This window comes from Pseudonaja textilis, chromosome Z (assembly GCF_049901715.1).
Source record: "Pseudonaja textilis isolate UNSWEBS1 chromosome Z, rPseTex1.2, whole genome shotgun sequence".
In the NCBI taxonomy this organism is placed as follows: Eukaryota; Metazoa; Chordata; class Lepidosauria; order Squamata; family Elapidae; genus Pseudonaja; species Pseudonaja textilis.
This window is the reverse complement of record NC_142008.1, coordinates 96,681,147-96,706,072: the sequence shown is the minus strand read 5'-3', so window position 1 is coordinate 96,706,072 and position 24,926 is coordinate 96,681,147. Positions and strand designations below refer to the sequence as shown.

The 24,926-nt window shown below is 40.6% G+C and overlaps 1 protein-coding gene across 4 annotated transcripts in view; it reads right to left on the bottom strand.

The window, feature by feature from the left end:
* TBKBP1 (TBK1 binding protein 1) overlaps positions 1–18,574 on the bottom strand; it is a 75,310-nt gene extending 56,736 nt beyond the window's left edge. For 2 of the 4 annotated variants that reach the window (XM_087917825.1, XM_087917826.1), the window contains exons 1-2: positions 18,155–18,276; positions 364–644 (exon numbers count right to left, since the gene is read on the bottom strand). In XM_087917825.1, coding sequence (XP_087773951.1) covers positions 364–585 — 222 coding nt within the window. In that variant the 5' untranslated portion in view covers positions 586–644; positions 18,155–18,276. Of the gene's footprint in view, positions 1–363; positions 645–18,154 lie in introns of all 4 variants that reach the window. The other 2 variants (XM_026710845.2, XM_087917827.1) reach the window with 2 other exon arrangements.
* Between the last annotated feature and the right edge of the window lie 6,352 nt (positions 18,575–24,926).

The window sequence follows — 24,926 nt, the reverse complement described above, 5'->3', positions numbered from 1 at the left end:
TTTGGCATGATCAAGACGTGTAAAAAAAAATAGTAAATTAATTAAAGACTATTCTAGCCTTCTTTAGCTTTGTATCCTCCAGAGGTATTAGAATATAATTTCCCAAAACTATTCTGGCTGGAAATTTCTGAAGCTGCAGTCTCAACATAGGCAGCTGGAGAAGATTGCCCTAAGCATAACAGGAACTAACACATTAAAAAGTAGGAGGGATGCCCTAGGTCCCTATTGTGTGTGGTCAATGTTCTGTAGCAACAGGTAATTATTACATTTTTGCCCATGTTAGGAACAACATTTCCCTCCCCCCCTCTGAATTGGCATATGCTATTTTTCTGGCTGGCCTTATTTTAAACAGCTATCACTCACCTTGATCTCATACATCTTTAGCTTCCGTTTGAGGTTAGTATTTTCCCGCTCTAGCCCTGTCAAGCGATTTTTGATGTCATCATATGCTGTGATGAAAGCAAAGTGAGAAGCAGAACACATCTCACTGGAGAGGTCGGTGTTCGGACTGTCCAACCATTCATCATCCTGCGCCAAGGCATCTTGGGTAAGGATGCTGATGTCATCCTCAAACATGGAGTCCATGACACAGACTGGAAGGAGTGAGCATTTAACAGGAAATATCAATGCATGGCCAAATCCAGCTGTAGGAGGTGACAAGAAACAAGAGCAATAAGGGAAATATCAAAATACTTTTCCCCCTACCATTTCACTTCTTTTAAGCTTCTTTTTATCATTTTTGTTATAAGTTGAGAAAAAGATGTACATATTTGTAAATGGATTTTTAATTGTTGAAAGCTATTCTGAGGGAGAATATCTGTTTGGAATCCTGGATAAGGTCTAATAAAGAAATGATGCAAAAATTCAGCTTAATAATGATAATGTAATACCATAGGATGCCTCATAAAATCATCATAGTTTAATGACATTTAACTAGCAAAATATATGTTAATTTTTATCTCCCACAAGATGATATATTGTATTGCAAAAGATATATATTAAAAAGGCTACTCTTTAGAAATTACATCAACATTTTTATTCACGCTTTGTTTACATCTTCTGATTATAAACTATATGCTTCCTATTGATAGCATATCATTTCTGTTTTAAATATTTACTCTATATTAGTGTCATACTCCAGTACATATTCGTGTTTCTAACCCTTCATTTGTTAGTATATAAGAATTGTGGTGGATTGCTCTCCCCCAGCTGTATCTACCAACTATGCTGTCCCACCCATCACATATTGCAGCAGTTTAGAAGTGCCTACTATATTTACTGATGTGTGTTTGGAAGGAAGTTAAGCACAAATTGACCCAACAGGACTTTGCTTGGCATGACCTTATGTCCTTCCCACTGTTTTCAGGGAGCATGAAATTTGTCAGAAACACTCTTACTACATCTCTCATTCACCCCTACAGGTCTTGTGTCAAAGCATGCCTGGATCTTTATTCATCAAGAATCCAGATCTGACTGTGTGCCATTATTTACTGTCCTGAATGACATCTGGGATCTAAACTCTCAAGCAACCCACTTTATCCCCATAAGTCACCCCTCAAAACAGTGGTGGGATTCAAATTGGTTTACCACCGGTTCGGTGGGTGTGGCTTGGTGAGCATACTTTGTGCATGCATGCGTGCTTTGCACACGTGCAGAGGCTTCCCTACTGACCGAATTCTTTATTGCCCAAGTATGATTGGACACACAAGGAATTTGTTTCCGGCGCATAAGCTCTCAGTGTACAAGCAACAAGTTATATATCATGATCATAATCATAATAAAAATGCATTCATCATAAATCATAAGATACAATACTTAGAATAATCATAGGATACTAAATAAGCAATCAATATAAATCATACTGGGATACTAAATAAAACAATTAATATAAATTGTAAGATAATGATAAAATAAGGAAATACGTAATAGGAAAGATGAGAAGAAGAATAGTAATACAGCCCTACTAGGTAGTTTGACAGTGTTGAGAGAATTCAGTTGTTTAGCAGACTGATGGCATGGGGGGTGGGGGGGGGGGAAACTTGTCCTTGTGTCTAACTGTTTTGTCATGTAATGCCTGATGGCCATGATAGCGAACCTATGGCATGCATGCCACAAGTGTCACGCAGAACCACTTGTGCTGGCACACAAGCCACAGGCAAACTTACCTCATTGTGCATGCATGCGCCTCACAGCTGATTTTTCTGCAAGTTTTAGGCCTTTTTCAGCCTCCCAGAGGCTTGGAAAAAGCCTCTGAAGGCTTTTCAGGCCCAATAGGCTCATTTCATCACTTCCTGTAATACTGGAAGTGGTGAAACAGGCATATTATTCGGCCTGAGAAGCCTTGTAGAGGCTTTTTCCAAGCCTCTGGGAGGCTGAAAAAGGCCTCAAACCAGCCAAAAAATAAATTGTGAGGTGCAGTGCAGGTAAGGGGGTGGAGGTGGTGGCATGGGGAGATTGTGCACACATGCGCAGGGGGCATGGGGGTGCACATTGCATTCTGGGTGCTGGCACACTAACGTGCATGCAATTTTTGGCATAGGAGCCCAAAAAGGCTAGCCACACTGCCCTATGGCAACTTGAGGGAAGAAGTTGAAACAGTTTATGTCCAGGATGTGTGAGGTCTGTAGATATTTTCACAGCTCTTTTTCTGGCTTGTGCAAGAAAGGTCCTCAATGTAAGACAGGCTGGTAGCAATTATTATTTTTCTGCAGTGCTAACTATCCACCGAAGTCTATGTCTGTCTTGTTTGGTTGTAGTGCCAAAACAGACAGTTATAGAGGTGCAAATGACAGATTCAATAATTCCTTTGTAGAATCGTATCAGCAGCTCTTTAGGCAATTTGAGCTTTCCGAGTTGGCGCAGGAAGAACATTCTTTATTGCGCTTTTCTGATGATATTTTTTATGTTAGGTGTCCATTTTAAGTCTTGAGATAGTATAGAACCTAGAAACTTGAAGGTCACTACTGTTGATACTACGTTGTCTAGTCTTGTAAGAGTGGTAGAATAGGAGAACTTCTAAAATCTACCACCACTTCTATGGCTTTGAGTGTATTTAGTTCAAGATTGTTCTGCACCACAAGGTTAGTTGTTCAACTTCCTGTCTGTATGCCAATTCGTCGTTGTCTTACAAGAGACCAATCACTGTTGTATTATCTGAAAACTTCAGTACTTTAACAGAGGGATCCTTTGAGATGCAGTTTGTATATAGAGAGAAGTGGGGAGAGGACACAGCCCTGGGAGGCCCCTGTGCTAATTGTACAGGTATCTGATATGATTTTGCCTAGCTCAGGGGTCTGCAACCTTAAACACTCAAAAGAGCCATTTGGACAGTTTCCCACAGAAAAGAAAACCTGAGTGGGTGTAGCCAACCTGACGTCACTCCCACTCATTCCACCCCCCAGCCATGCCTACCCAGGTTTTGTGGTTCCCAGTTTTCTCTTCTCTGCTCTCTGTCTCCATCTCTCTTACTTCCTCTATCTTTCTCTCTCTCTCTGTCCCATCTATCCTTCCATCTATCTATCCATCATCCCTCCCTCCCTCATCTATCCTTCCATCCCCCTCCCCTCCTATTAATCTATATCTATCCCTCCATCCATCCCTGCATACCTGAATCCATCCATCTATCCCCCATCTATCCCTCCATCTATCCCTCCATCCCTGCATCCCCCATCCATCCATCCCTCCAAATATCTATCCCTCTATCAATCCCTCCCTCTACCTCTCTATTTCTTCATCTATCCCATCTATCCCTCCATCTATCCCGCCATCCATCCCTCCATCTGTGCATCCATCTCTGCATTCCTCCTCCCCTCTATTTATCTATCCCTCCCTCCCTCCATCTATCTATCCATCCCTGCATCCATCTACCTATCTATCCCTCCAACCATCCTCCCATCCATCTCTCCGTCCTCTCCTGCCCAGCTTCATGTGTTGTGTGAATCAAACCACTTGGGCTGTGGTGGGGGAGTGGAGAACCATGGAAAATAAGGCAACTTCAACCTGGATCCTGTTGGGGAGACACACACCCCCTTCCCACTCCCTCTCCCCGCTCCCACAGCAGGGACCCAAGCAGCCTGAGTGCAGCTCCCTCCTCGGAGGTGGCCAGCAAGCAAGCAAATGTAGCTCTCCAGCTAGGAGGTGGCAGGGCAGAGAGCGAAGCAGGCAGCAGACAAACCTTTCCTGCCGTGATGACGCTGGTGGGCTCACCTGACAGGGAGTCACAGCAGAGGGATGAAAGAGCTGCATGTGCCTTGCAAGCCGCATCTGCTGCTTTCTGTCTGTTAGAAAGCTTGTGTTTCACATACAAGCTGAATCAGTTCAGTTACTAGAATATCTGGAATGATGGTATTGAATGCCGAGCTAAAGTCTGCAAAAAGAACCCTTGCATAAGTCCTTGGAGATTCAAGATGTTGTAGGATGTAGTTGTAGGATGCCGTACTAACAGCATAATCTGCTGATCTATTTGCTCAGTAGGCAAATTGCAAGGGATCTTAATAGAGAATCCATGATGGTTTTCAGGTGGGCCAGCAGTAATCTTTGAAAGGTTTTCATAACTATGGATGTCAGAGCAACCGGCCTGTAGTCATTAGCTCCTTGATGGGGGGTTTCTTCAGCACTGGGATGACAGTAGAGTGTTTGAAGCAAGAAGGAACATAACACATCTCTAGATAAGGGTGAAGATGGGAGCCAATTGGTCAGCACAAAATTTCAAGCAAGAAGGAGTTACTTTGGACCTAGTGCTTTTTCAGGCTTTTGTCTGTGAAATAGACCTTGCACATCATTTTCTGTGATCACCAGAGGTAGGGGGTTCAAAGGGATGGAGTCAATTGTAGGAGGCTTGGCTGTTGTTGGTGTATCTGAGAAGGAGATGATGGTGATAGGTGACAGTGATTTCCTCTCTAACCTACAGTAAAACACATTCAGATCATTTATCAGTTGTTGATTCCCTTCAGCATGGAACCAGTGATATTTTTAAGAGTTTTCGACACATTTGCTGGTTCATTTGTTAAGGGCTGATTCCTCTGCTTTTCAGCTTGCAGTTTCTTTTTGCTACTCTGGTCTCCCTTGTTAATACATTTGTGGCCTGATTGTACAGCATTCTATCTCCTTTCCTGTAGGCTTCCTCTTTGGCACGATGTACCTGCTTGAGTTCAGCTGTGAACCAAAGTCTGTTGTTACTATATATTTACAGGTTTCTGGTCAGCACACATAGGTTGTCAGAAAAACTAACATATGATGTTACAGTATCTGTGAGTCCATCCAAGTCTACAGAGGTATGTTGTAAAACGTTGCAATCTGTGCAATCAAGGCAAGCCTGTAGCTTTAACTCTGGCTCCTCAGTCCAAGACTTCATTGATTAAATTGTTGGTTTTATGGTTTTAAGCCTTTGTTTATAAGCAGGTGCAAGATGAATCATACAATGATCAGAGTGTCCCACCGATGCTCATGGTAAAGACCGATAAGCATCTTTTAATGTTGTGTAGCAGTGGTCTAAAGTATTCTTGCCTCTAATAAGATATTTGACATGCTGAAAGTATCTTGGTAGTTCTTGGCTTAAGTTAGCACTGCTGAAATCTCCTAACACAATGAGGAGTGAATCTGGGAATTTCTCTTCAGCTAGAGTTTATGAAAGTTTGCAGAGGAATATACATTTCAAATAGAATGAGGAAAACTCTTGAGGAGAATAAAATGGTTGGCAAAGGATAATTAACATCACAAAGTCCACATCACAGAATTTCTTTTATTATTTTTTAAATATCACACTGGCTTTAAGTTTTACCTATATCTCTTTCTCTTGCATTTATGTGATAGCAAATTTCTTGTCATTCATTTCTTGACCTTGAAAGTGGAAGGCATGGTTTTGATAGATGCCCTATGTGGCCTCTGATCTAGATTAGCCAGTTTCAGTGGTCACAATTGCAAGAGAGGACCAGACAATATGATTTTTTTCAAAACTATGTAAATACAGTCATTGTGAGACAGCCTTTAAAACCAAATGATTTTTCTTTTATTCTGAGAGATTATGCATATACTATCAGAGATGACACATATTGAACATTTTAACCATAATAGGACTTAAATTACTTCTTCAGATTATAATGTAGGCAGCCCATATGTATCTTTACATGCATATAATGGTATGGGGAGTGATTGTGTTTGCTCCTTTCCTAATCATTTGGCTTACAATGCAAATTTTAAAAACAAATGCAGATGCACAACCCAATATCTTTAGCTGGTCCAAGAATGTTTGTTGTCTGAACAGGAAAACAAGATGGAGCCTCTTCCTATTCTTGTCCCATGGATAAAAACTATTTAGAGCAGTGACTGAAGTTTCCTTCAAGCCTACTGGTAAGGTGGTATTCCCATTACATGTGCAGATGGCTGCCCGCCTAAGGGGCACTGAAGGCCTTTTCTTTCAATACCTTGTGGACATATTTCAACATATGTCCTCTAAAGCAACTGCTCATTGCATGAGAAGAAGACAAAAGAGGCCAGAGGAAGAATAGGTGGCTATTTTTTATAGCCCTGCAGTTAAAGATAAATGCATGTTATTTTAGTCTCACCCTTACAATGGCTGTGAACTAAAGGCACACATCTGGTTTATCGCTAATAACAGCTTTAGATGAAGGACAGCAGTGGCAGGGATATCATTTGCAGGGGGGAAAAAGAACAAGAAAGGTTCCTTTCAATGGCTTTCCAATTTATTGCTAAAATAAAAGTCCGGTCTGGTCTGTGTAACTAGTCCTATTATAAGAATACAGTTAAAGAGGAATGCTAAATAATTAGTTCAAAATAGTCCTCCTTTCAATATGACATTATTTGTTTGATAAATAAATAATGTACAAAACTTATAGATGTTTAAATTTTTTGTGCGTCTCTGATTTCAAATCTTTAAACAGTTCCTTTTCCTATTGAAAACTACATTTATTGATACTGATATTTGCCTTGTTGCATAATATATAGCAGGGATGGCTAACCTTTTTCTCATCACGTGCTGAAAGTCTGCAAACGAGCATGCATGCATGCACACACATGCTTCCACTCATAATGCAATGTGCACGTGACCTCCCTGCCCCCTTGCACATACATGTGTGACCCCCACATGCCTTGCACCTCTGTGCATGTGCGTGAGACTCCCCCCTCCGTGCATGTGCAGCAGATAACCAACAATCAGCTGGCTGGCAGGGGCGCGCACACACATGCGGGTGACCTCTCGCGTGCCGGCAGAAATGGCTCTGCATGCCACTTCCGGCACACGTGCCACAGGTTCACCATCACGGATATATAGTATAAATGGAAGCCATTCTTGCTTAAATTTAATTAAACTTCTGTTGTGAATATATGCTGTTAATTTTGCCCTTAGTGCATATTCTCCAAGTTTAATGTCCCAGTCTGATGTCTTTGGTAACATATCTCTTTTCTAATGTGGTAAATTTATCCTTCCACTTTAAACACATCTTAGTAAATTATATGTTGTTATATGTTTTGGAATTATGCCTAGTGAGGATTGCAGTTTTATTTTATATTTGATTTCTCTGAATATTGCTGTATATTTCTGTCATACTTTTCAGGGTGGGCCTGAGGGTTACATGTCTGCCACACAATTATGTTCTTTCTATTTTATAGCATTTTCAACTTTAATTAATATATGATTTATCTATCTTAGGAATTATTGACACAGTTGTATAACACCTATAATATATTTTATGCAAAGTTTGTCATAAGTTATTACTTGGAGCAAATTTTATACATTTGTTTCATAATTTTTCTCATTGTTTTTTTGTAACTGTTTCTTTAAAATTTTTCAACCAATTTATTATGCAGGTTTTTTTATTTGTTCTGTCTCAGTGTGACAGCTGAGTAACAGTTTATATACAGGTAGTCATCAGCTTAAAGCCATTTGTTTAGCAACAGCAGTGAAAATAAAGACTTAGGTCTGATCCTTGCATTTACAACTGTTACAGCATCCCGATGGACACATGATCAAACTTTGGGCACTTTAGCAACCAGTGTGTATTTAGAAGTGTTGCAGCATCCCAAAGCCATAGGATCACCATTTGTCACCTTTCCAGCTAGTTTCTGACAAGCAGAGTCAATGGGGGAAGTTGGATTTGCTTAACAACCACATGATGCTCTTAACTTTAGTAATTTGCTTAACAATCGAAGCAGAAAAGTTTGTAAAATCTTAAAATGACTTCGCTCAGTAATGGAAATTCTGGTTCCAATTGTGGTCATAAGTTGAGGACTAACCTATATTTATATGCTCTAATATATGCTCTTGATTATGCATGAGCATTCCAAATTCTTAGCATTTTTAAAGAGTCTGTCCCTTATTCTTGAGGTCAGTTTTTATTTTCCCCTGTAGAGACATCAACAATGGCATGTTCCAGCTTCACCAAATAGTTCTTGGTATGTCTTTGATCTGTTCATGGAGTATAAATGGATGGTACTGTAGTTGCATTTTTCTTACTATAGTTGTTTCCAAAATTAAAGCAAATTTTAAAGGAGAGGCTACCAGTGAGATTGTTTGAATTATTATTTTTCTCATAAGATTTCATACTTTTTTTATCAAACTTTGCATTATGTTTTTTTAACATTTTTGTACTTTTTGTTGTCCCTGTATCATAAGTATCTGTTAAACCCCTTAGTTGCACCAGCTCCTCTCAATGTTATGTTCTACCAGCATGATGGCGAATAGCTGATTTTTCTACTAGTTTCAGGTCTTTTTTGGCCTCCCAGAGGCTTTGAAAAAGCCTCTGCAAGGCTTTTCAGGATGAATAGGCCTGTTTTATCACTTCCTATAATACCGGAAGTGACAAAACAGGCATATTATATGGCCCGAGAAGCCTTGTAACAGCTTTTTCCAAGCCTCTGGGAGGCCGAAAAAGGCCTCAAACCAACCGAAAAATAAGCTGTGAGGCACAGTGCAGGTAAGGCGGCGGCAGGGGGTGACATGACGGGGGGATTGCGTGTGCATACGTAGGAGGCGTTGGGGGTGCACATTGCTCCTCTCAGTGTTATGTTCTACCAGCATGATGGTGAATAGCTGATTTTTTTGCTAGTTTCAGGTCTTTTTTGGCCTCCCAGAGGCTTTGAAAAAACCTCTGCAAGGCTTTTCAGGATGAATAGGCCTGTTTTATCACTTCCTATAATACCGGAAGTGACAAAACAGGCATATTATATGGCCTGAGAAGCCTTGTAGTGGCTTTTTCCAAGCCTCTGGGAGGCCAAAAAAGGCCTCAAACCAACCGAAAAATCAGCTGTGAGGCACAGTGCAGGTAAGGCGGTGGCAGGGGTTGACATGGGGGTGGGGATTGCATGTGCATACGCAGGAGGCGTGGGGGGTGCAAATTGCATTCTGAGTGCTAGCACGCAAGTGTGTGCGCACTAACGTGTGTGCAATTTTTAGCACAGGAGCCCAAAAACGTTAGCCACCACTGTCCTACTGTGTTTCTTTGAAAATAAGACTGAGTCTTATTTTTTAGACCGCCAGAAAAGACAGCAGGTCTTAGTTTTGGGGAAGTCTTATATTTTTCCCATTTTTTTTCCAGTACCAGGAAGCACCTCCATGGCCTTACCAAACCAGCTGACCTGAATCATTTTCAGAATCTGAATGTCCTCCACAAAAAAGCTGTGCTGAGCTTGCAAGTCTTTGTTAAACAGTTCCGCAAAACAAAATCAGCTGTTTAGTGAAGCCACGCAGGCTCAGCTCAGCTCAGCTGTTTTGCGGAGGACGTTCAGGCTCAGAAAAGGGCAGCAGCTCTGCTGATCTGTTTCTGCATGTTTTCTCGAAACAGCATTTTCTTGCCGAGCCTTCAGGGTTGCAATCCTGGGATACGCTGAAGGCTTGGGGGGAAGCTTTTTTTGGCGATTGGCAGGAAAACGGGTAGGGGGATTTTCCTGCCTGTGCTCCTTTTCTTAAGCTCAGCACAGACTGAGAAAAGGAGGACAAGCAGAAAAATCCCTCTACCCGTTTTCCTGGTGAGCCTTCAGTGTTGTAATCCTGGGATATGCTGAAGGCTTGGAGCGGAGCCTTATGGTAGAAGCAAAGCGCAGCCTGTCCCTTTCAAGCAATCAAATGTCTGTATGTGTGAGACAGAGAGACAGAGAAGAGAAACGATGGAGGGGAGTAACAAGAATTGCAGGCAACACTGTTTGAAAGGGTTTCCTCTCTGCCATCCCCCCCCCCACACACACACATAAAGAAACGGTTGAGGGAAGGCAACCAGGTAAGGGGACTGATCCACCCCTGCCTCTAGCTTGGCACCTCCTCAGGGTGGCACCCCAAGGCCCAGCACCTGTATGGGCAACACCCACCCAGCCAATGCAACAAATGGGCTCCCTCATAGTGCCTCCTTTCGCATGTGAAGCAGTGGCCAGTGTGGGTTCCGTCTGTGCGGCCATGAAGCAGGATCGGCATAGCTGGTTCCTGCCTGCAACATTGGCATCCAGGGTTGGGTCAGAGCTGCCATCAGCCGAGATCAGCAGGCCACACTCAGTGAGCTGGAGGCACCATGTATGTGCAGCCGCTGCCCGGGGATACAAGAGTGTGCCGGAGCCCAAACGCTGAGCCTCGCCACCCTAGTTGCCTGCCCTCCGCCGTTTCTCCACAAATGTCTCTCTGTGTGTGTTTGTGTTTGTGTGTGTGAGAAAAATAAGAGAGGAAACCCTTTCAAACAGCATTGCCTGCGATTCTTGTTACTCCCCTCCGTCATCTCTCTCTCTCTGTCTCTCTGTCTCTCTCTCTCACACATACACACACACACACACACTTGATTGCTTGAAAGGGACAGGCTGCACTTTGCTTCTACATAAGCACATGCATCCCACAGTCTTTTAGAACTGTCTGCCTTGTCGTCCTTTTCTCAAGCAGCAGCAGCTGGGTGAAGGCAGCGGGAGCAGCCAATTCTGACAGGCCACATGGCTTTCTGCCTTATTGCCAGAAACATCTCCAGGCACCTGAAGAGACAGATCCCTTGCTGGATCAGCTGATCTGCGGGCCGCAGCTAAGCAGCCAAGGTGAGCAGGGAAGGGAAGGGCTGCCTCTTGGGCTGGCCATACCAACCTTATATTAGGCCCACCCCAAAAGATTAGGAAGGGCTTACTTTTGGGGTAGGCGTACTTTGGGGAAGACATGGGTACTATTTGAAGATTTTATCATTTTATTAGCAATGACAAACATTTTGTCCTGTAATATAGTTTGGAAGAGCAAGACTTACCTCTACCTTTTGATTCTTACAAAATGTTGAATTTGACTACTTTTTTTTTTTCTTATTCCTTGTAAATTTACCAACAACTTTTTTTAACCATTCTTAACAATTCATTCTTATTAATTAAAGATCAGATGGTTGAATAGCCCATGCTATATATTTATTGAGGTTCATTATCACAACTTTTTTTAAAAAAATAGAAATAGTGAGGGGCGTCAAACTCACATCATCATGGCGTTGTCACGTGATGTATCGTGACTTTCCCCCCCTTTGTTAAAATGGGGATGGGCATTACCAGCGCGTGACACATCCAGCCCATAGGCCGCGTGTTTGACATCCTTGATGTAGTGGAATGTAATCAGGAGACATAGGAGAGATTGGCCAATTCCCAGAGGGCAATTGAACCCTCCCTTATAAGTCACAGAATATACCTTATATATTAGTATACTAGTTATAACAGATAATTGCTTTAGTCTGGCAAGATTCTGTTTGTAGGAGAGAAGCAACAATAAAGGAACTACTCAGTGCTCAGAACTCCCAAGTGCCCTTTCCCTGCCACCGTGTGTGTGTGTGTGTGTGTGTGTGTGTGTGTGTGTGTTGAATATTAACCCTCCAGGTTTCAGCTCCGGTAACCTGGCTAAAACTACATTGCACAGAGCTATCTTGGTTGCATTTGCAGACGGCAATAGAGGTGAGATAGTAATGGAAGGGAAAAGAGTTAATTCTAAAAACTGAAGCTGTCCAAATTAAATTTACTGGCAGTCAACAGCTATTTAGATTTGCACACCCAACCAGCTAATTCAATATGCTACAGTTTCAAGGTCATTCCAGGTATTGGCACAAATGCATGCACATGCACATGTGCTATTTTCTGCTGCAGGTAAATGTCATTTTCTTTTACCATTCAATCATTTATTTTTAAAATTGTGCTTTGTAAAGGAGTTTTGCAGTTACTATAGGGATCTGTATTTAAAGACATTCAGTTAAAGAAAAGCCTACCCATACCTGCTAGGAACACATAATTGAGAATCGGAGAGCTTGGGGTAGGGGGTGGGGGAGAATGTCTGGAGAATAATATATTTTTTAAAAAATGGCAAAAGTACAAATCTAAGTAAAACAATGGTTTATTTTAAACCTAGAAGAGAGAAAAGACTTGTATCCCTATAATACATGTATATTCATGTGTAGGTTGCATTTTTCAATATGAGTAGCTTTGAACCCATTCCTCAGATTAATCTTTGGATCAGAGTAAATCTTAGATTTCTGATCTCCAACATTGAAACAGAAAAAATGGCAGCCATATACAAAAATGTATCCTTAGGAAAGCTGCATTTATAAATATATAAAGCAAAGCAAAATAAAAGTAATGAAGTAAAAATAAAAACACCTACGCCATCTTAAGGTAACATTCTTATTAGGCCAACTGAAGTTTCTAAAATAACATGCAAGCTAAAAGCGCTTCACCAGACATGATGAAAAAAAAATGGGAGAGGAAAGGGAAACAGCTGGTGTTTAAGACATGACAACATCAGGTTACACACTTAGGTAGAATGTAGGAGTCTGCAGACAGACAAATGATGGGAGAATATCATGTGTTAAAATATATAAATGCCTTGCTAGACACATCTATAGTATATAGGTCTAGGTGTGTTCTGGTCTTTTCCCGTGTAAGATTAAGAGTATCTTGGCGACGTTTCGGCGAGGTCCCACTTGCCATCCTCAGGCTGGTGCTTTCGACTTCATGCCAGTGCAAGCAGTATGTGATCGGAGCTGCCATCTCTCTATAAATACTGGTGGGGGGGCTGGTGTGCTGGTCTGGTTGGCTGTGCTGTTGCCTCTTGATTGGTTGATGAAGTTGATGTTAGTGTAATGGGCTGTGTGATGGCCTTGTGAGTTTTGTTGTGTAGATATCCTGGATCTTGTGTTTTAAGCTCCTGGGTCGTTGTGTTTTGATCTCTTTTCCATTAGCCTCCTGTGTTGTAACGGCTTGGGTAATGGGTTGTGTGGTGACAAATGACCCAGGAGCTTAAAGCACAAGATCCAGGATATCTCCACAACAAAATTCACAAGACCATCACATAGCCCATTACACCAACATCAACTCCATCAACCAATCAAGAGGCAACAGCACAGCCAACCAGACCAGCAAACCACCACCACCCGCCAGTATTTATAGAGAGACAGCAGCTCCGATCACACACTGCTTGCACTGGCATGAAGTCGAAAGCACCAGCCTGAGGATGGTGAGTGGGACCTTGCCGAAACATTGCCAAGATACTCTTAATCTTACATGGGAAAAGACCCAAACACACCTAGACCTACATACCTATACCCGTGAAAATCTACAAAAACATCTATAGTATAATGTATACATCATATATACAGAGGGCACTGTTGACTAAGAGAGGGGATTTTCTTATAAAGAAGCATTTTATAACAAATCTTCTCAAAGTACTATAAACGTCCAGTAAGTAACCACCTGTCTTCTTTGTATACTTCAAATAATTTACTACATGGTACATTCGAGTTTATTTTTGATATTCTAAGTACAAGAAATTTTGCATAAGTGAATAAAAGAAAAGGAAAGCCAAGATTTATAGCCAATATAAAAATCCACATGATGTGATGGAAAAATCCAGATAAAATCCAGGAACACTTCCAAAGATTGTGTTCAAAGACCATTCCTTCCATTTATATATTAAATGTGGGAAATAGGCATATAAGAAATGCACATTCGACAATCTAAACCATATAGATTGGAAAGTCTAGACTGGTCAGGTCTCCCCACTAAATCCACACAGCAAATGTTCTGAAATGACCCATTTCCCAACTGCAAAAATAAAGCTGTAAATGATCCTTTTCTCCACATCCAGCACATAAGTGACACAATCAAAAGGTTAACATTTGAGATTACCCTTTGACATTGGAGAGGGGAGGATGCGACATAAAAGCCTGAGTCATAGTTGGCTACTTTCATGAATTTCTGTCAGTCCTCTTTAAACTTCACTATCTTAGAACCATGACTCTGCTTTGTTTCTTCCTCCTAATCTCCTAACCAACAGGAATAAAAATCAGAAGATATCAAAATAAAGGTAGAAATATTAAATATTGGAGAAGTACACAAAAAATGAAATTAGAGGGAAACCTCTGCTCCAGAAGGCAAGGTGTACAGTAAAGATCACCTCTGGAGAAGAAATGTTGAACTGAAAACAGCTCCAGTCCAGAGACTGGAGCCAATAACTCCAGTGGAATCAAGAATTTGTGAATAGATCAATCATTAGGATTCCTCTCCAGAAAAAGAGAAGACTTGAGATCTCCCACAAGTGCTCCAGAGAGTTGCTCCCCATAAGGAGGTAACAAAGCACTGGTATCTGGCAGGTTTAGAGTTCTGGGAGCGGAGAATGCCAGCTTCACTCAAATCATAGTTGGCCCAGGGTTAATAAACTTCTGTTTTCTAGCAACTTTTGGAAATAATTTATTAACTATTTTTCAGCGATTAGGAACTTTGGAAGTGACAGATTTTACAGCACTGTATACATTTCCTTCAACAATAAATAAATAAATAAAAGTTTACTTTAAAAAAAAACACGCTTACTCTTTTTTGGAATAAACAGGAAAAAAAATGGTGAGAACACTGTTTTTTGAAAATTACAAACAGATTAAGGGTCTAGATGGATTTGAAATAAGACTCTGAATTTAATTAAAAAGATCCTTCCCATGGGAAAGCAGTTGTTTTTAATTGTTTAAAAAAAATGATAGGTTTGAACTCTGAAAATTGGATACTAGAGGGAAATAAGAATATCTGGGAATAATTGACGCAGGAATTAATTTTAACGGTGTCTGCCTTTATAGATATACTGTGTTTAAAAAATAATATGGAAGAGGAACAACTTTTTCTGAACAAGACTGAGACAGATCTAAAACTGGATTTAAATATGATAGGCGACAACAATGATGTAGAAAAAGATGCTAAATTGGATGTACAAATGAAACTGGATGTTTTAATAATTAAAAGGAATATGTAAATAACAAACCAAAAGATAATTTTCTACACTGGATTTACAAAAGGGACTTGTTAAACTTTTAAAGGATTTTGTGAGACGGATCAAAGAAAAAATGAAAAGAAATAAAGTTTTGGGACATTGTTTGAAGGGATTAAAGATTGCTAAAAGTAAAGGAAGGAATATAAAATTGTTTTATTTGATCAAGGTTAAAATAGATGTTATCTCTCTTATCTCCTTTAATTGAGATTTGCTAACTAGGACTGAATAACGAGGTTTGTAGGATATTTTTATAGTTAACAGAAGAGATAGGGGAAGAAGAGATTATTTGCTGTATTTTAAAAGTTGATAAATTACTAAAATTATTTATATTTGTTGTGATAAAGGGAAAGTCTTTTGTTTATATGGTTTTTTTCTTCTTGTTTACTGTGTTCTTATTTTTTCTTGTATTAGTTTTTATCCTTTTAATTATAATATTTAACAAGATTACTATTTAAAAAACCTACAATAAAGAGATTTAGTGTCCATAGATAGCTACAGAAGGCCAAGAATTACTAAAAGGAAAAACTAAAACAAAACAAAGGGAGAATGTGAGAGAAAAAACTACCCTTCATAAACTCATCCCATTGATGGCATACTGGAGAAAGGCATACCCAAGTAATTTCCATAATGCTCCATAATGTCAGGTACATGGATGCAGTTTTATCACTTCTCGAACTATGGTGCCTATTTGGGCATTCAAAATTGCAAGAATGTCTCATAGTATTGTGTGAAGTAATCAACACTGAAAACAGAACCACGAGATGGCCTTAAATAGGTGCCCCATTCATATCAACGTAACTTGTAGAGGGGACTGTCCCACCAGATTGTATCCTAGAGCAGGGGTCTCCAACCTTGGCAACTTTAAGACTTGTAGACTTCAACTCCCAGAGTTCCTTTGCTGGCTGAGGAACTCTGGGAGTTGAAGTCTACAAGTCTTAAAGTTGCCATGGTTAAAGACCCCTGCCCTAGAGATTTGCTGTTTACCTTCTGCTATTCACAAAATCTAAAGTTGGCCTCCAGAGGCAACAATTTTACCATTGCCTCATAGTAAAGTCAACATCAAGCTCAGGGAAAAAGACGAGCAAGAACTCAAAACAAACGCCCATCATCATCTTGGTCCCTCCTTACAAGTTCCCACCCATGAAATAAGGGGCATTAGATGCCTCTGGGGTTATGAAATAGAAAGGAAGCCACACATTTATACCTCAGGACAAGCAAAAACTCTCAGCAAATTCTCAGCATCTTTTCAGAATCAGTGTCTGAAGACTGAACCCTAATAAGGTAGAATTTGATTAGGTAGAATGGGGAATAGGTTTAAAAGTTATGTAACAAATGGAAAAGCAGAAGGAACTTGCTGGAAGTATTATGACAGCAATGGGAGGAATCAAACAAACAATCCATCCTCTAGCTGCATGATGTGGAATCGGGGGAGGGGGGGAAGAGCACCCCTGGAATTTAATGGGATTGCAGCCTAACTGCAAACTAGAAGATCAATATAGGTCGATTTACTCCTTATTTAATATGTTCCTGCTCTGCCTTTTTTCCATTATGGAACTCAACACAACTCATCTGGAGTTCTTACTTAGTTTCACATCCCGACTTTGATTAATTAGAAGTCTAGGCAGGGAACAAATCCAAGATTAAGTATCAAGATACAGACCAAAATTGTGTATGGGATAGAATGAGGGTACAGTCTGCATTAAAAAATATAGGGAGGCTCACAAAAGACAGGCAAACTAGGAAAAGGTGGTGGTGGTGGGGGGGAGAAAACACAAAGCCCAGATGGCATGCAGGGAAAGTAAAGGAACAGCAGATGGAAAGGGCAGTAAATACAGTAGGGAATGTAGAGGCACAATCCCTACCATCCGTATGGCAAGTAATGGGGAAAGTGGCCAGAAAATAGATTATACATCTCACTGATATTTTAGTTATGTTTTCCATTAAAAAAAACAATTATATCTTTAATGACATTGGCCCCTTTGTTGGGTGCTCCATCCCTACCGATTACCCTCCTACTTTATTTCCAACCTTTCCAATCCTGGATGCTGTCAAATTATTGAGCTTTTTTAGACATAATTTAATACGGAAAATTGGATTAGGAGAGTGGTACACAGGTCCTAGGATTAGAAAGGTAAATAGAAAGGAAAAGGGGGGTTATGGATCAGGAAAGCAATTAACAGGAACAACCCAGTCTAATGGAGAAGAGATGTGCAATTACAAATTGGGGAGAGGGAAAAACACAATATTAATTTAGATTAGTCAGCAATAAGATGGGGGGGAGAAATGGAACACCACAGGCCCTTCTGGGGAAAAGGGGGGTGGAAGACAGGAGCCCCAACCTGATATAAAATGGAAAGCAAAGTTGAATGGGTAACATTAAATTGAGGAAGGGGTGAGAACTGATTTAGCAAGGGATAGTCAACACAAATATTAGATGAGGGCTTTAGCCTTCTAGCTTTTGGGGAGGAAGAAACGACAGGGGGAGGGGAGTTGATCCTAAAAGAAAGAAATCCAGGGGCGAGAATAATGGGGTTCAGAAATATAGATGGGGTAGGGAGGAGGAATGATACAAATAACCATGGGGAAGCGCTTGCTTCTCTCCTAAACAATCGCGCATCATCCCCCCATACCCCCCCCTTTCCCCGGAGACTCGAGGCGCTGGGCCGAGGCTACGGGGCGCACAGTTTGCTACCCGGCGATGTCCCCCCAACCCCCTAGGAAGAATCATGGACCGTTCCTTTCCCGGGAGAGCAACGGCATCATCCTCGGCAGCAGCCCAAGCGAGCGCATTCTCGGGGAGGCAGCACCACTCTGACCCCTCAAAAATTCCCCTGCTCCGTTACGAAACCCCCTCCCCGTTCGCCCGGCTGATCCTGATTAGGAGATGGGGGTTGGACTTACATCACTTCCCAGTTTGCTTGACAAAGAAAATCCATCTTTAGCATCTGTAGACCATGGAAGTGGCTGTTTTGGGGAGGTGCTTGCAGGAGATGGGTGCGCGGTAGGGGGGGGGGGAGCTTCTCCGGTGCTTTTCTTCCTCTTTTGCTGTTGTTTCCTCGGGCTCTTATCCCTCTTCGGTTTCCAGCGGCCCTCTCCTTTTCCCCTCCTCCAGTCTAACACCACAAAATGTGCCGCCGTCAGACTGGCAACACCATAATGCATCCCACGTGGTGGCTTCACCTTTTGTGGCCTAAGGCAGCTTTGCCACACCTCCCCGTGGCCGAAAATTAAGGGGAAAGGGCGATTTCGCTATTGCTACAGGGGAAAAAATGATTTAAAATGGTCCCCTTCCGCCTCCGCCTTCCTTCGGTAGCCTGGAATAGCCTCTGTACTCGCTCGCTCTTCCAGCTCCTATTTCCTGCTCCTGATAACATACACACACACGCGCGCGTACACAGAAACACGCGCACACACACACACACACGCAGGAAACAGTCGCAGAGCAAGAAGTACCTATGGGTGTTTTTTTTTTTAAAGAGAACCTTCAAAAACAGTACTTTTCCTTCCCCTGCCCTTAAAATATAACAGATCGTAGCATGAACTACATAACATTAAGAATCTTTCCAAAAAGGTTGCCTCAAGAGTTTTAATCAGGGTAAAAATCCAAATACGTTTTCTTTTCTTCAGATAATTCTTAAAAACCACACACATAAGCATGCTGATCTAGCTTCCGTGGATATTCAAGTCTTTTTTCAAGCAAATGATTACTTTAGTAGGATTTACTTACTAGACTAATTATCTCAAGGGTTTTGTGGATCACAGTCTACTTTCTGATGCCTTCATACCCAGAGTAGTGTTTTTACTTGAAAACTTGTCCATACATTTACTTCCACTTTCTACTCACAAAGCTGGATATTGTTGGATATACACTGCTCAAAAAAATAAAGGGAACACTTAAACAACACAATGTAACTCCAAGTCGATCACCCTTCTGTGAAATCAAACTGTCCACTTAGGTAGCAACACTGATTGACAATCAATTTCACATGCTGTTGTGCAAATGGAATAGACAACAGGTGGAAAGCATAAGCAGTTAGCGAGACATCCCCAATAAAGTGGTCTGGTGACCACAGACCACTTCTCAGTTCCTATACTTTCTGGCTGATGGTTGGGTCACTTTTGAATGCTGGTGGTGCTTTCACTCTAGTGGTAGCATGAGACGGAGTCTACAACCCACACAAGTGGCTCAGGTAGTGCAGCTCATCCAGGATGGCACATCAATGCGAGCTGTGGCAAGAAGGTTTGCTGTGTCTGTCAGCGTAGTGTCCAGAGCATGGAGGCGCTACCAGGAGACAGGCCAGTACATCAGGAGACGTGGAGGAGGCCATAGGACAACAACCCAGCATCAGGACCGCTACCTCTGCCTTTGTGCAAAGAGAGACAAGAGAAGCACTGCCAGAGGCCTGCAAAATGACCTCCAGCGGGCCACAACTGTGCATGTGGCTGCTCAAACGGTCAGAAACAGATTCCATGAGGGTGGTATGAGGGCCCTACGTCCACAGGTGGGGGGTGTGCTTACAGCCTAACATCGTGCAGGACGTTTGGTGTTTTCCAGAGAACACCAAGATTGGCAAATTTGCCACGGGTGCCCTGTGCTCTTCACAGATGAAAGCAGGTTCACACTGAGCACATGTGACAGACGTGACAGGATCTGGAGACGCCGTGGAGAACGTTCTGCTGCCTGCAACATCCTCCAGCATGATCGGTTTGGCAGTGAGTCAGTAATGGTGTGGGGTGGCATTTCTTTAGGGGGCCGCACAGCCCTCCATGTGCTCGCCAGAGGTAGCCTGACTGCCATTAGGTACCGAGATGAGACCATATGCTGGTGCAGTTGGCCCTGGGTTCCTCCTAATGTAAGACAATGCTAGACCTCATGTGGCTGGAATGTGTCAGCAGTTCCTGCAAGACGAAGGCATTGATGCTATGGACTGGCCCACCCATTCCCCAGACCTCTCGCTCCATCCACCAATGCCACATTGCACCACAGACTGTCCAGGAGTTGGGGAATGCTTTAGTCCAGGTGTGGGAGATCCTTCAGGAGACCATCCACCACCTCATCAGGAGCATGCCCAGGCATTGTAGGGAGGTCATACAGGCACGTGGAGGCCACACACACTACTGAGCCTCATTTTGACTTGTTTTCAGGACATTACATCAAAGTTGGATCAGCCTGTAGTGTTTTTTTCCACTTTAATTTTGAGTGTAATTCCAAATCCAGACCTCCATGGGTTGCTAAATTTGATTTCCATTGATAATTTTTGTGTGATTTTGTTGTTAGCACATTCAACTATGTAATTGTTTTTAATAAGAATATTTAATAAGAATTTTAATAAGAATATCTAATAAGAATATTTCATTCTTATTAATGAAATAATATTTAATAAGAATATTTCATTCATTCAGATCTACGATGTCTTATTTTTGTGTTCCCTTTATTTTTTTTGAGCAGTGTATATTGTGATTGGAGAGGTGGAAATGCAAAAGCAATGAGTTGATTAACATGATTTGAATTCACAATAAGACTTCAGATGCGAAATAATTCTTGGGACCTATACCTGACAAGATCAGAAAAGGCTTTTAAAAATGAAAATAAGTTACATCACAAAGCCCAATTGCCTCATTTAAATACATGCAACATGGACAATTCTTAATTTTCATTGCCATGTATCATGTTTAAAACTGACACTACCTTTGAATTACAGAAAATATTCATAGAGGATATCTACAAATTATGTCACAAAAATATTGTACACTTTATTTGATATAACGTAACATGAAGATCCTCACAGCTCAATGCATAATCATTTTATCAGGCATAATATATGTCTTCAAAAGCATATGGTTATTTTGCAGACCATAAATGCATCTTCTTTATTTAAGCTTCTGAAATGTACAAAACCATCTATGCTACAAAATTATCTACATGACAACAATAATTAAAACTGTGTATAAGTAGTCCTCAACTTACAACCATTCATTTAGTGACTGTTTAAAAGTTCCAATGGCACTGAAAAAAATGACACGATCATTTTCACACTTACACCTGTTGCAGCATCCTTGTTGGTCGCATGATCAAAATTCACACACTTGGCAACCTGATCACCTTTTACGACTTTCTGACAAGCAAAATTAATGGGGAAGCCAGATTCACTTAAATTTATATTTGAATGTATTTTTTCTTTTATGTACACTGAAAGCCTTTGCATTAAGACAGTTCCTTGTGTGTCCAATCACACTTGGTCAATAAAGAATTCTATTCTACTGTATTTCTCAAACAGCAAAAAGATTGGTTTATCAAATATTCACATCAACTCTGGAAAATCATCATCTAGGAATGGTGTAATGTGTTTTTTTTCCCCTTTATTCACATGAGAAAATTGAGGCACATTCTTGACTTCATTACTATAGTAAGTAATTTCACAGTGTAAAACAAGACTTTTTCTGCAAACATCTCTGCAAAGATGGTGGAAATGACACATATTTACAATAACATTTTTTTTTCTGGTTTCACCATTACAATTTTGCTGAAACTGTAGAATGTAGAATGAATAGTTGTAGAACTATCCTGTGTCAAATGTGACCCTTTGCACAACTCATAATCTTTCTTCCTAATCTACCTTGAACATGATTAAATTGGGAAAGTGAATTAAACTGAAGTACAGATGCTCCTGAGAAACAATCAGACAAAATCTGGAAAATGCCATATTTTTGCCACATTGGGATCCTTAACTTGATATTTTCCTCACAAATCAGAAATAAAGTCAAGACAAACAATTAGATATTATTTTTCCTTTATTCAAATAAACCAGGTTTCCAAACTCTTTTATCTATCCAGTATTTCTCAATCTTTTAAGATGGGTGGACTTCAATTCCCAACATTTCATAGCCAATATGATAGTTGCAATCCATTGTAGGAGTTAAAAGTTCACCCATCTGAAAGTGGCCAATTTACATACAACATGTGACAGTGGAAAGACTTGACTATTTGGTAAAGCATAACAAAACAAAACAAAAAAGAAAAAAAGTCCGGATTCACATAACCATACATGATTTTTACAAATATAATATACTGAATAGTTCAAAATCATCTGGTTTCCCACAATACAGTAAAACAAAAACACTTAGGGTAACAAACTCAGTCCTTATTTAGTCAGGCTGGGACCTTGGCGGTGAACCTATGGCACACGTGCTGGAAGTGGCATGCAGAGCCATAACTGCTGGCACGCAAGCACTCATCCAGAAAAGGTCTACTGCGCATGCGTGCGCACTGCCTGCCCAACAGCTGATAGTGAGGTATCTGGCGTGCATGTGCGGGGTCATGGCGGCATGCAGGAGACACGCATGTGCAGAAGAACGTAGCGGGGTCACACGGATTGCATGCACATGCGCAGAAGCGTGCAGCATGGGTTGCGCAGGTTCCACGCGCATGTGCAGGAGGCATGGGGGGGGTGCTGTACATATTGCCTTCTAGGTGATGGCATGCGAGGACAAGCAGACAAGCACGCAAGCAATTATTGGCACAGGATCCCAAAAAGGTTAGCCACCACTGGGTTGGGATAATCTCACAATTTCTTGGAGGTCTGCTACCTGTTATGTAGTTATAAACTGTGTTTTAACAGTTTTTAAGGCAGTTTCAAGAAATCAGTCTAGGAAAGAAATAGTTTTTCTTTAATTTCTCTAACTCCCAGAGTCACTGCAGTCCATCTGTCCAATCTTTAAGCAATACTAATACGCTGGACATTAAGCATGAATTCCCCTCCCCCAGGCTTATTATTTGTACAGGTACTAAGATCTTACAGTTTTTGATCTTGTTTCTTCAAAATTTTTAGCAACTGGAGTTTTTCAGTTCCATCTTTATTCCTAGTTTGTCAGAACCTCTGATATTGGCCCAATTGTGTGGTTCCCTGGATCTATAGCAGGGCCATATAAAAATCTATCTCTCAGCATAGATTAAAAGAAAAGAAAATGGAATGCCATTATTAAAGTTTTATGTTAAATATAAAAATAATTCACACCTCAAATATCCAGGGGGTTAATTATCAGAATATTAATTTTCAAAGTAACTGAAAAGCATCTAAGACCTTTTAGAAATACAGTATGACATAATGTCACTCTTGGGAACACTTTATATATTTTTAATGGAATGGTAATGTGTATCTTAAATATAAGCTTGGCAGAACTATAATCTATTGTAAAAGATGCAAGACAGCATTAAGATACACAATTGTTAATTTATTTTTTTTGCTAAAAACCAAGTAATTTTCATAGGACTTGATAAGTACAGTTTCAGAAGTGGTATGCCACGTAGAAGCAGAATTCCCCCTTTTCTCCTCTGTACCATAGTGAATTGAATTTATCTAACTGTCTGAGTTCATATTGCATATTAAACCTTCAAATAATTGCACTGGCAAGCCACAAACAAGTCAACCACAGCGCTGAAGTTATTTTAGCATGTTGTGCAAATTCAGAAAAATATCAGGAATGGCTATGCAAGTACAGCTATTTGTATCAGAAGATAGCATTGAAATTTGATCCAGCCTCAATGGAAATCCCACAGGAATTGCAGCAAAGACAGTGAAGCAGGCGAACAGTACATAAGGCTCAAGGAAGATGCCAGATTCATCAGGATGACATCTTTATCTTCTTTAGCAACCATTCCACCCGTTTAGCTAAATTTGTCTATTCCCTTTGGTAGACATTTTAAAGTGATAGTTTTATATAAATCCATGACAGAAGAAAGTCCTGAAATCTGCTTGCAACGCCAGACAGTTTAGGAGAGAGCATACATATACACATGTCTAACTAGATCTATGAACACATACAGATACACATACAAAGCACTTTCTTTCCTCCCACAATTTCAATGTAGCTAAGATTTCAAGACTCCAAAATGTTAAAGTTCCCTTAGTATGTGCCCCCGTCTTGGTTACCCAAAAGCATTCTCCTGCTTATGCTGTAAGTTGCTTTTTATGCCAGTCTACTGACCATAAAGTACCTTTAAGGCAGAAGTTACAACATCAGATCTTTTAATCTTTTTACAAAGAGGGTATATTGGTCAGGATAGGATCAAAGAGGCAAGTAAAATCTAAACAATGTTGCAGAATTGCAGCAAAAACTTTTACACAAGCTGCTCATTGTCCTTAGAATCATTGCAAAATATGTGTTTATAACACACAGCCATAAAAACTATGTTGCATAGGTAAATAGCTAACAGTATATTAAAACGTATTTGATTTATGAACAGAAATATTTATAAGCTTGTTAAAAAAAAAGATCTAGTATCTTCATACTCCAGAAAACAAAATGAAACGGAGAGAACTTCTCTCAAACTAACCAATGAATTCATTACTCAACTAAGCTCAGCTCATTATGTAGTTTGTATTCATAACTACTGTTTTGCTGGTAAAGATTAAGAGCTCTGCAACACAGAAACATCAGATGATGTAAAGATACATTCTGAGGACCAATTTATTTACTCTTGAGCCAAAAGACAGCATGATATCAGCACCTTAGCATCAATTCTCTGTATCAGAATGCAGTAGAGATTACTTACAACAGTGCTTCCCAAACCTGAGTGAATTATCCAAAATTGGATAAAAGTGATTTTTCTTTGGGTAACACAACCCATTATCCAATCACAATATGGACATTTAAATTGACTTGAAGTGTTTTA